At 36.5% G+C, this 16,480-nt stretch overlaps 1 protein-coding gene across 2 annotated transcripts in view; it reads right to left on the bottom strand.

The window, feature by feature from the left end:
- The window catches only part of LOC148661439 (wings apart-like protein homolog), a 45,327-nt gene that overhangs the window by 11,900 nt on the left and 16,947 nt on the right, over positions 1-16,480 (bottom strand). For both annotated transcript variants that reach the window (XM_088635181.1, XM_088635180.1), the window contains exons 3-10: positions 15,080-15,785; positions 13,806-14,140; positions 12,362-12,477; positions 6,869-6,964; positions 6,163-6,318; positions 3,479-3,615; positions 2,857-2,968; positions 1,703-1,930 (exon numbers count right to left, since the gene is read on the bottom strand). In XM_088635181.1, coding sequence (XP_088491307.1) covers positions 1,703-1,930; positions 2,857-2,968; positions 3,479-3,615; positions 6,163-6,318; positions 6,869-6,964; positions 12,362-12,477; positions 13,806-14,140; positions 15,080-15,785 — 1,886 coding nt within the window. The remainder of the gene's footprint in view (positions 1-1,702; positions 1,931-2,856; positions 2,969-3,478; positions 3,616-6,162; positions 6,319-6,868; positions 6,965-12,361; positions 12,478-13,805; positions 14,141-15,079; positions 15,786-16,480) is intronic.

Genomic DNA, 16,480 nt, shown 5'->3' with positions numbered 1-16,480 from the left:
CACAATGGTCTAGAAATTCTGGTCAAGAGGGAAGAGTCATATTCTAGTTTACTAACACTGCACATTAGCAACCTAGTGTTGCTTAGAGGTTTCTGTACTGACCATGTCTATCATTTCTTAATACAAAACATCAAAAGGCTACTTTAATATTTAATAAACATCTGAGTCTTTCTCCCATTACATTTCCCAATAAAGGGTGGTGTTTAATATCTTAAATTACAAAACAACGATTTAGTAACTGAAACTACCTGTTGTTAAAGAAAAGCCTTAACATAAAAACACGTAAAGACTACAGAAGGACATAACCATCTAATTAGTTTGGGATCATTTATCATCTCAAAAAAAGCATAAATGTGTCTATTATAACAGTACTGTTACCACTATTAGATACAGGAGAACTCAGAAAGAAAAAAATGTTCTATGAAGCAAAAGAAAAATTATTCTGGACAGATTTATAAACTCTCTACTTTCTTCTACTGCACTGCATTACTTTGGAAGGTATATCTAATTTAAATGCAAAGGCAAGTTCAATATGAGATACAAAAAAAGCAGTTCAGCAAAAATGAGGATTATGAACCAACTTAACTTAAAAAAAACTGAGAGTAATTCTAAGACAAACTGCTTTAAAGTTTTACGCAGACACTTGTGATGACTTTATTAAGCCCAGATAGGAGGCTTGTATTCATTGTAATTCAGCATCATCTGAAATTCAATCTAAAAGTTTACCAAAAATTTAGGTGTACCAATTGTGAATGCAGTACCACTCGGGAGATTGAAGCAAACTACACCACAATTTTCATTTCTGTTTTCAGACTAAAAACCTAAAAGTTATTCCAATGAACTCAAAGGTAAAAAATATGTAACAATATAGAAAACATGTACAGAGGTGGCCACTAGAGGGGGCAAAGTTAAAAGCATAGAACACAATAACATTCTGGAAACAAAAAAGGTACATGGAAATCTCACTTTGACAATGTAGATGAAGCCCTATATACTTTTAATTTAATGAATACTCACTGATCACGTGGCAACATTCTTTAAAAAAAATCATTAAGCAAGATGATTTCATATTGTTTGAATAGACTTTCTTATATTTAACCCAAAACACATCAGGAACTGCCTGTTGACAGTGCATTGATTCTATCCTATCAAAGTAACTAATACTTCTTATACAATCAATAGGAGAGTCAGAAGGGTGTAATGGACACTATGTTCTTCAGCCTGATGCCACTTTATCATCCCTGTTCAATCGTGAGAATACATACACAATGTATACATATTCAAAACATATTACATACGTTCACCGATAACCAAATTTTTCTAAAGAACAACAAAAGCAGATGCTTATATTAGTGTCTTAAGTGTAAAATCAAAGCAGCACTTTAAGAGTCTTTGCATACTCTTAAAGTATGCAAAGACTGTCGGCATAGATTTCACGTTCTCATCAGTGATCATTTACAATTTGCAGTAAATGTCATTTCATTTAACTACAATCTCCAAAAACTGACTTATTTACATATTTAATTACTTATTAGATTAACATCCAATTCCAACCTACTAAAAACACCAAGATGTAGAAATGTACTAAAGACAAAAAAGTGACTATGTATCTCAGTAGCAAGTATGCCAATGATCAACACCCATTAATGCCCAATTTTTTTACAGGCAAAACTCATGAAATGCTCATAAACCACCTGCTTACCGTAATGTTCTCCAGGTCAAGGTGCTTGTTGTGCACAGTCTCACACAACTTCCGTATCTTTTCTTTCACTTTGCTCATTTCCTTAGCATTAAGCTGAACAGTTGCAGAGTCATCCTGCTCTAACTCCAGCAAGCGGATCATGAGGTCCAAGCTGGCTCTGTCCAAATCCATATTGAGCCGGTCTCTACTCAGGATGTACATTAGAGAAGCTGTACACAGGGCCAGATTCTGAAAGTAAAGCATTTAGGAATTAAAAAAGCACATATTAAGATCCAACTCAAAGTTTCACCACCCCAAAAGCTATATGACATAACTGGTTGAGAACTTTTTTTGTGAACTTCTTTTTGTGAGAACAATCATCAAAAAGAACAACTGAATTTTGTGAAGCCTCTAAAGGTTTAGCCTGAATATGGTGTACTGAATTAATGAAATCCCCCGACAGTGAATTAAGAGAGGAAATCTTAAGGGCAACAAAGAAAATCGCCACAGAGGCAAAGTGTTAACTGTTGCTTTTCTTAAAGGGGAACTGCGACACTATTTTTACATTTTGGGGTTAGAAAGAACCAGCACTGATGAGTGCATTTCGAACCACAATGAAAGTAAAATATACACAGTAATTAGTAAAACTTTTAATTCATATAATAAAATAGACTAAATGTCTAGGTACATGCAGCACCATGTACTGCTATTCAGAATGAGGCAACAAAACATCTGGTGACGTGTTGAAGCCTAATTATACTGAAATAAGCAGGCTTGTGAATACACCTCTTTTAATCCAATAGAAATACTGCTCTCGACAGTTCTGCACGCAGATCATATTGGAACATTTCTGTGGTTAAATGTCTGCTGCACAAGCTGTACATATTTGCTTGTACATTACATTAAATTAGTCATTACAGTGAATAGTGAACAGGAAGGGCCGCATCACTTGGCAATTTGTGGGAACTAGAATGCAAGTTTTTGACAACATGATGACTTACAGTACTTTCACAAAATTCACAATTTTGTGCTTAATTTTAAATTTGTATAATTCTTCTATAATGGTCAATGATTTTATTTTGTATCGGAGATTTAATAACTGGTCTGAGAAACTGGGACCGCAGTTCTCCTTTAATGAAGTGTCCAGGGATGTTAACAGTAACCATTATACGCACCGGATGCTGTGGGGCATCATTCAGTGTTTTGAAGACCTGTGCTACCTTTCCACGGGCCCTCAGATGCATTCGGAAGCTAGGCATGGCACACCTCGAAGCCAAGCTGATAATACTGAAAATAAGAAATAATACTTAGAATACGAAGAAAAACCAGTAGTACGGAAACAAATGCCTACACTTGTCCATCAGTTTTCCAAACAAGGTCTAATGAGCTTAATTATGATATTTTGATAGTATAATGAGTAGAGGTTTTAATACTTCTGAACATATATCTGAACATCTCATATTTGATTATGGAACAGCACACTTAAAAAAATCTCATTAAATAGTGAATTAACGTATGGTTTTCATACTAGTAGCTGTTTAAGATTGAACTGCGAGAGCCTAAAGTTATGGTAGAGTTCAATAAATTGTTACAATGAACAGTAACTAAAAGATTACTGTTGATGACAAATGTTAATCATGAATTTACCCATGATGTGTTTGCTCAGTCGTTATATGATCATCATAAGAGTGATGTAATTGATCAGTACTGTGCAACAATTAGCAGTACAATCCTTTTATAGAATTAAAGTGTGCATAATGCCATGTTACTCTCCTACAAACCTGCTTAGTGCCTTACCTAAGGCAGCGTGTGTTGAGGGGTTGACTGCTCTTCAGACCCGTCTCTAAATACTCAAAGTCGTCAGTGAACTCCTGGTTTTCTCCAAACTCCACCACATCATTGAAGTGCTTTACATGCTGAACAACAGTATATAACTGCCAAAACAAGAAAAAGGCAGCTTTAGGGTTGTCCACCAGAAGACACAGAGGCATGACTTACGGATTTTACAACAACCTAAATGACTAGCATCTCCATATGCTTGCCCGTTTTCAGACATTGTGTTGCATGTGCAACTCTGGACCAAAGATCTGAATAATGTGTCAATATGCAAATATGACCTTCTCAAAATATACATTTTTTATATCAGATTTCTGACAGATTTGTGATCTGTCAAGTACAAATCAATTCAGCTTTCATGTCACTGCCACACTCCATTAAAACACCTTTGCGATGCCTGTTAAAGGTGTGAATGTGTAAGAAGAAAATGCCAATCCTACTAGAATCCTGCTAGTTCTAAATATCTTTATGGACAACTCGGATAACCATATGAATTGTATGAGATACATGGAAACAGAAGAAAGAATGTTTGAATCCATAAGACTGAAAAAGCATGATACAAAAATGACCTGCAATAATTAGAATGAGTTTAAAATTGTGAAAATTGCACAAAATGTCAGGTTATTAGATGCCATTTTCACTGAGTAAAAAATAATGTTGATCAACACATAAAACCTGAAAATATCACTTCAAGGTTGTCATTTAATTTGAAGTAATTTCTCCCATTTCTTCCAAAAACAGCTCAGCAAGAGCTCTCTTGCAGAATTTTCCAATTTTGTTTTTGCGTTCTAAAAAAACCCATACAAATTGTCTCTTGCTGTTCTACTTAGAAGTATTTCAGGTGGGTAGCTGTGTCAGCATGCATAGGCTGCAAAGGAACAAGTAATAGGTTTATTCCATGCTGAAAAGAGAAGAAAGAAGACAATGTTTCAGCTGTGGAGCCTTCTCACACCCGAATAAGGCTCCACAGCCAAAACATTGTCTTCTTTCTTCTCTTTTCAGCATGGAATTAACCTATTACTTGTTCCTGTACTTAGAAGTATGTCCAAATTTTTGCGAGGTCTCACTGTTAATTGTCATAAATAAAACAGTAGAATCTATAGTGAGGTCCTACAGTTGTTCGTTAGTTGGTGATTAAATTTATACCATATTTGTAGCAATACTTCATATTACGGAAAGTGTTAAAGAGATTTGTAAATGTGGTGAGATATGTTAAAAGAACATTACCACCTGTCATTAAGGTGTTCTCTCCTCATCATGTGTCAACACTGTATTGCAAATGGCACAGAGGAAAAGAGGTTTCTCACATAAGTTAAAAAAAAACACAAAAACATCAGAAGCATGAAACGGGACACTTGGATTTGGAAATGAAAACCCAAGGTGATGAGCAAAAAAAAAGTTAAAACACTAACAGACAAGAATGAAAGAAGCTTTAGTAGAAAACATGAGCAACCAATGGACTATAACACTTGTTCACATGATTAACAGTTACTTTATTGCTGCAAATTTATTAAATACCTTTACAAAAGGCAGCTGAGATTTTCTCAATGACAATTGGATGAGAAAACTGTACGAAAGATTGTGTTGCTAATCATCTCATACAATTCATAAACTGTCAATTTCTCAGCCAATTTCACTTTAATTAGACCCTTGAATTCTGAATTCACTAACTGGAATAATGGTAGTAATTGGACGATTTCCAAAAAATCTGAATCCTTTAACTGCATCAGAATATCCTGTAAAGATTTTTTTTGCTCTTGATGAGACTAAGATGGCTTTCCTATGCACTTGCAAAATATTGCATCAAAAATTACCCACCAAATGCAGAATCCAAAAACATACTGTCAAGGTTAATGTGCTAAATTCTACTTTCAAGATTTAATTTACAAAACTCTGCAAGGCTATAGAACAGACTACAAGCCAGTGTGTAAAATCATAAAGGAAAGACCTGATCATATAATTATGCATCATCTACAAAAAAAAGAACTGAGATACTTTTTTAGGTGGCAGTCTACCCCCTTTGCATTTCCACATTTAAAATGTCAAGGGGTTTCAAAGGAACACATCAGAACACTGGAGAACATCAAATCTGCTGTTAGAATGAAGACTATTTCTTCTGGTCAAGAGCAAAATGAAAAACCAGAATCTGATTCCCTAGAATACGACTTTTTTCCTGAGACTAGTCCTACGTAGCTGTCAGAATTAATATATTTTTTTAGCATGGAAGTGATAAAAGTTTGAGTTCTACACAAAGTTCTGAAATCCAATTTAACTATATTCACTGCATAATGCTGTCAAGGGCTTTTTGCTTTATCACTGGCTCTCTGCCCACCCCATTTAGAATGTCTACTTTGTTTATAGATCAAACTAGTTATTACAAAGAGAAAAGCAAAAGTCTTTTTACACATCACGTTCCAGAGACTGGCTGTTAACTACCCAGTCAAACGTTAACTGCTTTAATAAAAACACTCAGAAATGAAAGCTAATTCTCAAACATTTGTCTCTAGTTCTCTAAAAGGCAATAATGCATGTAACAATCTAATGGACTCCTGAAAGTTCTATTACAAAGCATTCAAGGCAAGCAAGCTGGTGAGAATCTACTCTTTACAAAGAGTGCTAAAAGCAATAGGTTCTGATGTTCTCACCTCTTTGTCTTCTTTCCTACATTTCAGTGCAGTGACAATATCCTGGTAGGGCTGGGTTGGCAGAGTCACAGATTTGATTACTTTAGGTGGTGGTGGTGGAGCTTTGAACAGCCCATCGTCTTTATGGGAGTTTGTTTCCTTCGTTGATAAACTTGCCTGCAAAAGCCAAGAAATTGCTAATTTATTTGTGGCACAACACAAAACAGCAAAACACAATCTTCAATAAAGATTTTACTCTGCAATAGCAGAACATGTTAAATGTTACAAAATTCATATTTGAGTAAAGCATAAAAATGTGCAGTGTATTGAGTATATTGAAAGATACACTAAATGCAAAACTAACGGCAAATGACTGCTCTTACAAAATGTAAAAACCCACACAGATCCATACAGATGGGGGAAAAAAAATCTCAATATATTTAAAATTCAGAAACGGATCTAGTTTTCAAAAACAAATATTTTGAGTATTTCATTAGTACCACCAGATGTATGCTGTCTCATTTAAACCGGATGGATTCTGCTAACTTGGCAGCCTTTCAACAGAAATGCTCTGTAAATTAATAGGGCCTTTCTAAAGACCATTTGCGAGACCAGCTTGCAGTGCAGTTCGTTAGTCAGAGGCAGCATGTTGTGTGTTCAGTGTTTATGCCCCACTGGCTGTCCATGACATGCTGGCCAGTTGTTAAGGCAGGAGGGGGTTACTCACTGGAGCAGTTTGTGATCGGGGCAGGGGTGGTGGGGGCAACTCCTCAGGCTCTGGCCGGTTCCAGTGTCTGGCGTTATATACAGCTTTAGTGGGAGACTAAAATAGACAGAGAAAAACGGTATTAGATGGTAACCAAACCTATTTAAAAAACACTGTATTTCACATAAAATAAAGCATTGAAAATGTTACTTTTTCACAAGACATTGCTCTGAGTAGTATACCAGAAAAGTGTTAACACCCATTTTTGAAAATACCATTACTCACTGTTCCAAACTATTAGTTGATAAAGGTGTTAAACCATAAATACCCAGACACCGTAACTGTTGTTGTAGCATTTATCGGTTTCAACATTTCTCAAATAAAAATTCCAAATATGCCACTTATGGCACTTTTTTTCAGTGAATAAGTACAATACTTTATGCTTTAAGCTGCTGAAGGAAACCAGGATAAAGCACTCTATAGCAGACAGCGCTGCAAATCTCCTGGAATGTTTTCATTACACAAACCAGTTCTCAGGAACAGCAAATTACAATTTCATCCATTTGTAGAATTTATGACCAAGTACACTTGCAGATGTCACTTGTCATGTCAGACTTAAAGGTGAGCGTTACGTAAAAACTGCGTGTATCTGCTCCTTGAGGATCATTTAAGAGTACAACAGAACAAAGAGTGAGAAATTCCCAGTCATTCCTTACACTTATTTTAAAATATTCCCTGCTTTACAACATTCCTAATAAAGTTTAAAAACTTAGTTTGGTTTGCTCTTGTAGTCCTTCTGGCTTAGGATGCTTGCTAAAGGAAATAATCCTGCTCAACTTTAAAAACCAGAAATTTAAAACAAACAAATCAAAATACAAAATAAACATAAGATTTAATCAAATATTACCCAAAGAAAATACTGATTAAAAGGCCAAAGTAGCCAACTATACATTACATCTAGGAAGAGCCTAAAAATATATACATATAGATGTAAGGTATATATAACTTGAATTAAGTTTTTTTTATTGTTACAATACACACCCCAGGTGTTATTCTTCAAACTGATTTATAATGAACATAAAAGCCAACTCAGCAGTTTTGACAGCAGGATGGATTTGAGACAACAGTCAACAGAGGAAAAAAAGCTTTGGCCACCCTTTCACTTCTTTAAAGCAATCTACTATATCTCATTGGCTAGGTCTGTCACTTGAAAATTAAAAAAGCCCTTTCCTGGCACACAGACTGCAAGTATCTTCTTTCAATTACCCTTATTGCACAGCTGTTACTCTACAGCAATTCTAACCAAAGACCAACTCCCTCCCCTCCACTCCACTCCTCTGATGATTGTTTTGCCAAAGCAGTCACCAGCACAGCTGGATAGAGATGACCCAACACAGCCTCTCACTAGGTGTGAGGCATCAGGCTTCACTCCAAATAGATCACACTTTGCTCCAATGCTTGAATCCAGTTCACTTCAAAAGCTGCCAAGTTTGGGGTCATGTTTAATCTCAGACCCCCCAAGTTGTTTCAAAGCACAAACTTTAGATGGACGTCACTCTCTGATGTTGCACAGTCTATCAAGCACAGTGGTTACAGTAGCAGTGCCCTAAAAATGTTTTTGTTTGACATGACAAACAGACTTTTTTTTGCAATTTGGTTATTTCTCCTAGAGACTTACTGAACAAATACTAGTAATTCTTAATTTTAAAGTACCAAGGTCATTTTAATGTAGAGTATTCTACAAGCCAAGGCTAAATACTTAAAAAATAAATTGAAAGCTTACTCGGCTGCTCATTGTCATGTTCTAGATCAGGGGTGGGTGAACTTTTAATTGGCCCAAGGGCCACATAAAAGTTTGAAACTGTATAGCGAGCCACTTCAGGCTGCTGTTACAGGATACCGCCTATGCCCTATATAAGTTTAAAATCCAACATAGGCTCATTAGTTCAAGGTTAGACGATAACCTGAGAGAAAAAAATAAATATCTGAAATACAACAAAATAAAAATTGAATAAAACTTGACGTTCAACGACGTTTGCGTGACAAACTTATTTTCTCAAATGTTCTCTTGCTCTCTAGACAAAGAATATCTGCGGATTCTATCATATACTCCTTCAAAACCTCCCCTTCAGAGAGCGGCTTGCTTTGTTCAGCAATTTTATATGCAGGCAGGTAGCTTGCCTTTGTGCTGGCCTCTTGGATAGTAGAAGGGCAAAAAAATACATTTTGCTGACCCTGTAAACTAGCGGCTAGCCTGGAAGATCTATTAGCCCACTCCTCGCGTGACCAATTGCTAGCATAGTATGTTTGGTAGAAAAATGCCAACTGAGATTGTACTCTTTGAACACTGCGACACTTTCCTGACAAATGTAACATATAGCCTTTGTTCCAACCTATGTGAAAACATATTCTGCAGAACACTCTGCATTCACCGTCAACTTTCTGCTTCTTCAACCCGCTCATTTTGGCGCAGGTTCCCTCACAGTACGATGGACCCACTCAGACTGCTGAATCAAACCGGTAAAGCAGGGGTTCCCAAACTTTCTGGGTCCATGCCTCCCTTGAGCTGCCAAAATATTCCACATGCCTCCCTTGTATCAAAAATAAGTTCTATGCTAGTGCGATATTTGACAAAAGATTATGACTTTGAAAAGGAAATGATGGGTCAAAGTAAAAACAATCCAATTTTTATTATTTTTAAGCATTTTCAAAACCAAAAAGCCTGATCAAAACAGTAAAAATATCTTTGTAAAATGCAAACAAAATGACTTAGAAAAAGTAAAAATTGAAAAATGTTTTTTTTTTAAAAGGGGGAGAAATACAACTTTTTGTTTGTGCCTCTTAATGGGTAGGTGGGCTTGTTTAATAAATTATGTTAACATGATTCACCAAAAATACTGGGTGGTATTTTTGAAATGGGAACGTGCATTTCCTTCTCAACATTGACTCTTGATCTGAACTTGGATTTGATAACTGCAATTGCTGAAAACTCACAAAGGCAGGAAATTGCAAAGGGAAGCAGAATTCACAGAGCTCTGTTGCTTATTTATTGGAACTCCAATAGTATGAGGTTTTTTGCACTGTGCTACTCGGTATGCAACTTTGTATGATGACAAAAGAACTTTGCTGGGGACTGTAGTTTGGTTAGAAAAAGCAGCTTTCTGTTCATTCATTTAACTTGCGCAAAAAATAGTCATGAGGCTTACTTATCAAAGTACTGTGAACAGTTTCCAAATGACGTTTTAAGTTATACAGTAGAAAGCTCTCAGCAGCCAACACTTTAAGGCAGAGAACACACTGAGGACATTCTTCGGTGTCCACAATTGTGCACGTGAAATCGAAATTCAAAACACCGTCGTCATACTTTCTGTATTTGTGTTTCCGTTTCTTTTTAGAACTAGGCTCTGTGTTCTTCATGTTTTTTACTCATATTTAAAAACCTCTCAAATGCGATTGTGTAACAAAAAACTCACAAAATGACCACTCATGGAAGCATGAAACACCAAAGGTGAGGTCAACTGGTACGCTGCTTACAGACTGCAGACTCTTGTGGCCAGTGTCATGTGACACAATCGAGTACCTTCAAATCCTTCAAAGGGTTTTGCTCGCAATAAATTTTTTCTTTGGCTATGCCTGAGACACCCCTGACCGACAATGGCGCCTCCCCAAGGTGGCGTGATGCAGATTGGAATCACCGTGGTGAAGCTATCTAATGGCACAAATAATGAAATTTAAGAAAAAACAGCACCAAACCAAGTGGAATATTATGAATATTGACTAATTTATTTCTGACCTCAAGGGCCAGTTAAAACTGGATACCCAAAGGTGTTCTAGATACAGCTCATAATTATCTACTGAACCTTTATCCATTTTTGGAGCTAGTGGGAAAACAGTGTAGCACTGATTTATTTCACATACCTTTTTAAGTCCTTTACTAAGAGATATAAGTTTTAGATTTATTCTAATTAAATTTCACTGAAGAGAATTAAGAGCATCATTGCTCAGCATCAGTAAAGCAGTAATCTAACAAAGAGAAACTATTACCAAAACAGGGTAAAGATATTCTAACAATTCAGATTTTTCAGACCTGTATAAATCTATCTGCCATTAGTACTCCCATGAATCCAGCTGCTATACTGTCTGCCAATGCATCAGCTATGTATGACAATAAGAAACTTTGGACTCAAGTATAGTTTGATGTTTTCCACCACACTAAGAATATTAAGAAAGAGCACTCAAGAACATCTGAAGTGGAAAATGTTAATATTAAAGTATTTCATTGCTTCTTGCCTTAAATATTCAACACCTGTTGAATGTGTGTTACTGGCAAACTTTAAAATTGAAAAATGATTTAGCTTTTGATAACCGATGATAGCCCACCAGCAAGCAGCACAACGAACCTGTGAAAAGACACTGACATACAATAAACCAGAAAATATGGTGTTATCCTGCATGATTGTATCCCACTTGCTCCTGAAATTTGCTGGGATTAAAAAACAAAACCAGAGCATATTCTCCAAGAATTCTACATTAATGCAGTTTCCTGCATAAACATGACATGAAGGTAAAAAAAAAAAAATCAGCTTCCATTACTGGAAAACAAATTTAGAGACATTGCATGCCTAAATATTTTTAAATATCCTAAATATTTCACATTGATGAAATCCTTATTAACATATGCACCTACCTAAGCAGAACAGATAACTGCTCCTGTGTAACTATTTTCTATCTAAATCTAATTAACGGGTCAATTCATCAAGTTTTGATGAGATAATCAAAAAAAGCTAAAGATCAGATACATAACAGTTTAAGATACCTTTGTACATAACCTTTAAATTTAGATTAATGAGCATGGTCTCCTATATAAATAGCCTGCTCCTTCATTTAGGCACTGCACATAATAAATTATAAAAAAAAAAAATCAATCAAGAGTTTTTCTGACAATGTTCTTTACTATTCTCATGTGGCACGGAGTCCTACTTTTTATATGCAAAACTAAATGCAAACTTCAATATATATTAACAATAGTTCTTAAATTAAACCAAAACATGCAAAAAGCTTAACATTTATCCTCAAAAAGATGTTCTGTATAATTTTCATTTAAATGTAAACAATACCATTTCCATTGTAAAACACTTCAATAAATTCTAGGTACTTACAAAACATTTTGGAGTGTTCTGAGTAGTTTGAACCATCTACTTCCCATGTGCATATTTCTATAACCCATTGTGGGATCCCTCCCACATTTACACACCAACATCTTGAAATGCTGGGAAGCACTTTTAGGTAATTATAGAAACTCACACACTAAAAAATTAAAGTTACCTTTAGCGAAAATCTAATATTTAATTATGGTATCATCCTACCCAAATCTTATTTCAGTGAACATAAATAATAATTTCAGGATTTTAATTTACTTAAATACACTGGCGTAGACCTTCCTTCCCAGGAAGCAAAAATGCAACAGACATCTCCTTTTCACAGGCCAATCAGCACTGGGAAAGCTCTACTCACCCGCTTGGGGCCACTGAATATTTTCCTAGTGCTTTCCTTGGATTTATCCGACTGTTTCTGTCTCTTTGTCATTTCGGACACAGTTGGGAAGGGATCATCTAGGAATTCAAGACTGTCTGAAAGGCAATATTGCTTATTAGAGACAGAGGAAAAACACAGTGGCCTCTCTAGGATAAACTGAAGGCTGATTTTCCTTAGTGTTAGCATTATCCCGATCACAGATTTCACAAAACAAAAACAAGAAATTAGAAACAGAATGAACTCTAGGGGAATAAGAAACAAGCAAAGAGAGGATCTGTAAAGGTACAGGATGGAATGTTACATAATGGGAAAACCACCACAATTCACATTGATCAGATATAATGTTAAGATTTTTCAAAACTGTCATCTGTCAGTATGATCAGCATTCCCCAGGCAGCAGTACAAAATTGAAGACTGCCAGGACACACTAGGCCAAAGACAGCCAGGACTGTTCTTGAAAATGTAATACCATATATAGCACACATATACAGTATATGTAATCATATAATACTAACTCCTGGGACACTGCAATTGCAAAAATGCCTACAGTGGCAGTGAGACTGTCACTGCCCTATGACTCACCTGTAGGAAAATGTAGAGTGAACAGCAAATGGCTCTCAGAGATAGGAAACAAAGAAATTGTGCACAGATCTTTGCTCTCTCCATATGTCACAGGGGTAGTAGCAGTTAGTCTAACTGACAAATTGATCAGCAATTTGTCTTCACAGAATGAATGAATGAAAACTGCAATTTTTTTGTATTCTAAAAAATACACACGCAAATAAACGGATTACAGTATTGGTATAGTGTTCTATAAAGGTGTTCCTTCAACTGGATCCATTATACTTTCCTTGCTCCATTATCTGTCTTGGAAACATATATTGTACAATACTGAAGGAATTCTGGGGCGGTCTGTAACAAATAACAGCTTTGTCAAGGATAAAGCTTTATTGGATGCCAGTGACTGAGTTTTTGAATTAAAATGATCAGACTTCATAAGCAAGTTTGAAATACTGGACAAAACACAACAATATTCAAAATGAAGCCACTGTTCCTCAAAACACTGACGATGTGACAAGTTGTAATCCACCTTGTTTTCCATCTCTGTTCACCAGTACTTTTCCTCACTTAAGTCTATTCCAGCCACTAGAGGGCTAATTTGTTAAAGTTTTTTTTTTAATCCAAATCTGAGGTCAACTACTACAGCTCAACCCAGATACCCTTGACTGCAAAATGTTCTTAAAATGTTTGACAGTCATAAGCAAAGTTTAAAGACAAATTATATTTAAATATAACAGTTATTAACTCTTCATGACAAAAACTGAGAACTCCTTTACAAATTGTAAGCAGATTTGACTAAATAACATGAATCTTTGTAATTCTTAAACAGGCTCTTATTCGACACACAGGAGTGCTTCCTGACCTGTAATGGTGCTTGCTTGACTGTCCTGCGAGTCATTCTCTTTGGACTCTAAAAGATGGGAGCAGGGCGAGTTCACAGACATAGCTGCTGCTGCTGCTGCTGCTGCTGCCGCCGCCGCCTTCCTCTTCGCCTTTCTCTTCTCTGCTGCCTGTGATTCCTCTTCTTCCTCACTGTCACTCTCACTGAGGTCATCGAAGCCGAAGTATTTGATTTTGTAATTAGTGCTACCTGAGGCAGTAGTGTCCCCATCCATTCCCTGACCTTCACTCTCATCATCAAAACCAAAAAATTCCAGCTTGGTTTCTTTTTTAGACTTGGTTTGGGCAGGCCGGAACCTGGATTAAACATGGAAAAGAATACTTTTTATTGCTTAGAGATTTTGGTTGACAACAAATGAGAGAGATAAATAACAGACTTTGAATATAGATGTGTACAATATATAATTAATAAACACAAGCAGTATTCAAAACAACTGCTTAAAGGAACATTTAATTAATTTACTTATTTGTCTTGAATATAGAACCCAAGGTTTCCATAATCCCTTAGAGTGGAAACCAACATGCACAAGTGTTTTATAGCATTACAAAAATACCTTTTCTCAGTTAACAGAAGAATTTCACTCTGTCACACATACATAAGCATTTAAGGTTGCTTGTTAAGTAATAATGTAAGACTCAACCATTCAGTGGCAAAGCAGGCAATGGCCTGAAACTTAAACGGGCACCCAGAGAGCAACAGCTCACAGCTAGCAGACAGGAAACTGTTCAAAAAATATCACGCCTGACTCCTCTGTTATGCCAAAATTAGAATTGTTGGAATTAAATGGTTTCCCTCATGGCCCAGTTTAACAAAACATAATACTCAATAATAATAAAGCTGGTTCAAACAATTAATATTCTGATAGGTTTTTAAATGAAAAACCATTTTTTAAATTGTTTCAAATTAGTTATGGCATAAAAAAGTAGTGTTAAAGAACTTGTTTGAAAGAATTACCTTGTTAAAAAAGGGAGCAGTACCTATCTAAAACTAGGGTGTTTATTTTATAAATGAATGGTATTTTTCAATAAACACCATAGACTCACAAACAGCTGACCTTAATTTACTTTAAAATGAACTACCTACATCACAAACATAAATCCACAGTTCTTCTGAACAGCTATACTCACAACTCTGAATGAACATTCTTACACAATTGCAAATCTACTGTTCCAAAAAATTAAAAAACGTTAAATGTTCACAAATCTTAAATCTAAGCTAGTGTAAAAAAAACAAACCTGGCAGGCTTGGTGGTGGCAATTTCCGTTTTCTTCCTTAGCCGGCCAGCCTCTCCCAGGTCAGCAGGAGTGGTGGTGGTGAACTCATCCATGCTCCTCTCCATGGAGTCCTGGATAGTGACGTTGCACACAGACAAGCAGGATGGGTGCAGCACAGTATAGTCTCTCGTTCTACCTCTGCCAGTGCTAGTAGTTTTCCCGTCAGCGTTCCCGGCCACGCTGTTGGTCCTGAGTGAGGTCTGGGCACTTCTGTCAGAGTTGCCCAGTTGGGAGGACTGCTTACCCTTGTTGGGTCTGTGGTATGTCCGACAGATAGATGGCCTGAGAAGAGTGTGGGAATGGTCTTCAGATTCAGATGACTCCCTAGGGACATCACAATCCCCTCCACCTGCCTCATCACTTTTAGACTTTTGAGAAAAGTCACTGTCTGGTTCAGAAGCAGGATCATCCACACTGCCATCCCCTTTTGCCTCGCTGCCCTGCCCATAGTTAGAGGTCCAGACTGAGTGCTTGCTCTTAGTCTCCGAGCTGGGGGAGTCAGACCTCAAGCCCATGACAGGGCTCCAACTATCTAACAAGTCCTTGGTCTCGGTCTTCAGGGCAGTAGTCAGAGAACTGGGTGTCTGGTCGCGCTCTGATGCATTTCTGTACCAGGAGTAGCTGTTCTTTTCGGTGCCTTCATCAGACCATATCTGTGTTGTCTTGCCTGAAAGAGGAGGAGTGCATATGAAAGTGATCAGCTTTTAATTAGAATCAAGTCCCTGAAGAAACACTTAAGTGTAGAAAAGAAACCTAAAAAGCATAAAGCACAACAATTAAGATTCCTGGAGGTATAGGTTTGAGGTTAGAGATTCTCACATTTGTCAAGCAAGACATCCAAAAGAGTTTATCAATATTTAATACTGCAATGAGCACCCAAGCAAAAAATGAGAAAAACGTCCATACAGACCCAGGAAAAAGATAATAACATTCAGTATTTACATACATAGATGATTGCAGATAAGTTAATCAAATGTTTTCTCTGTATGATGGTATACTGCAATGTAACAAAAATTCCTACATAATCATGTTTATTACCTGAACACAAAAATTAGAACTTTTTTTTTATTTAATTAACTGTCAGAAGCAGACAAACTCAAGAGCAATTGGCAAACCCCTCTATTAGTGGTTAAAAGAAAGACACTTATGAAGAGCACACAGCTGAACCTGCATTTTATCGGTTTACAAAAACAGGTTTGGAATCACAGCTTTTAGTGTGCTTCACTCAAGACCACAAGCTGAAAAATCAAGGCCAGAATATCTCGTTTGGTGCGAGAAAAGATTTCTTGCACACAGTAAAATCTTAGCACCAGGAAGTTTAGAGTATCCACTCTGAATAAATCTGTGATATTTACAACTAAA

The sequence above is a fragment of the Lepisosteus platostomus genome, chromosome 6 (genome assembly GCF_059453375.1).
Source record: "Lepisosteus platostomus isolate fLepPlt1 chromosome 6, fLepPlt1.hap1, whole genome shotgun sequence".
In the NCBI taxonomy this organism is placed as follows: Eukaryota; Metazoa; Chordata; class Actinopteri; order Semionotiformes; family Lepisosteidae; genus Lepisosteus; species Lepisosteus platostomus.
The sequence above is the reverse complement of the archived record's forward strand: the minus strand, read 5'-3'. Positions and strand labels throughout refer to the sequence as shown.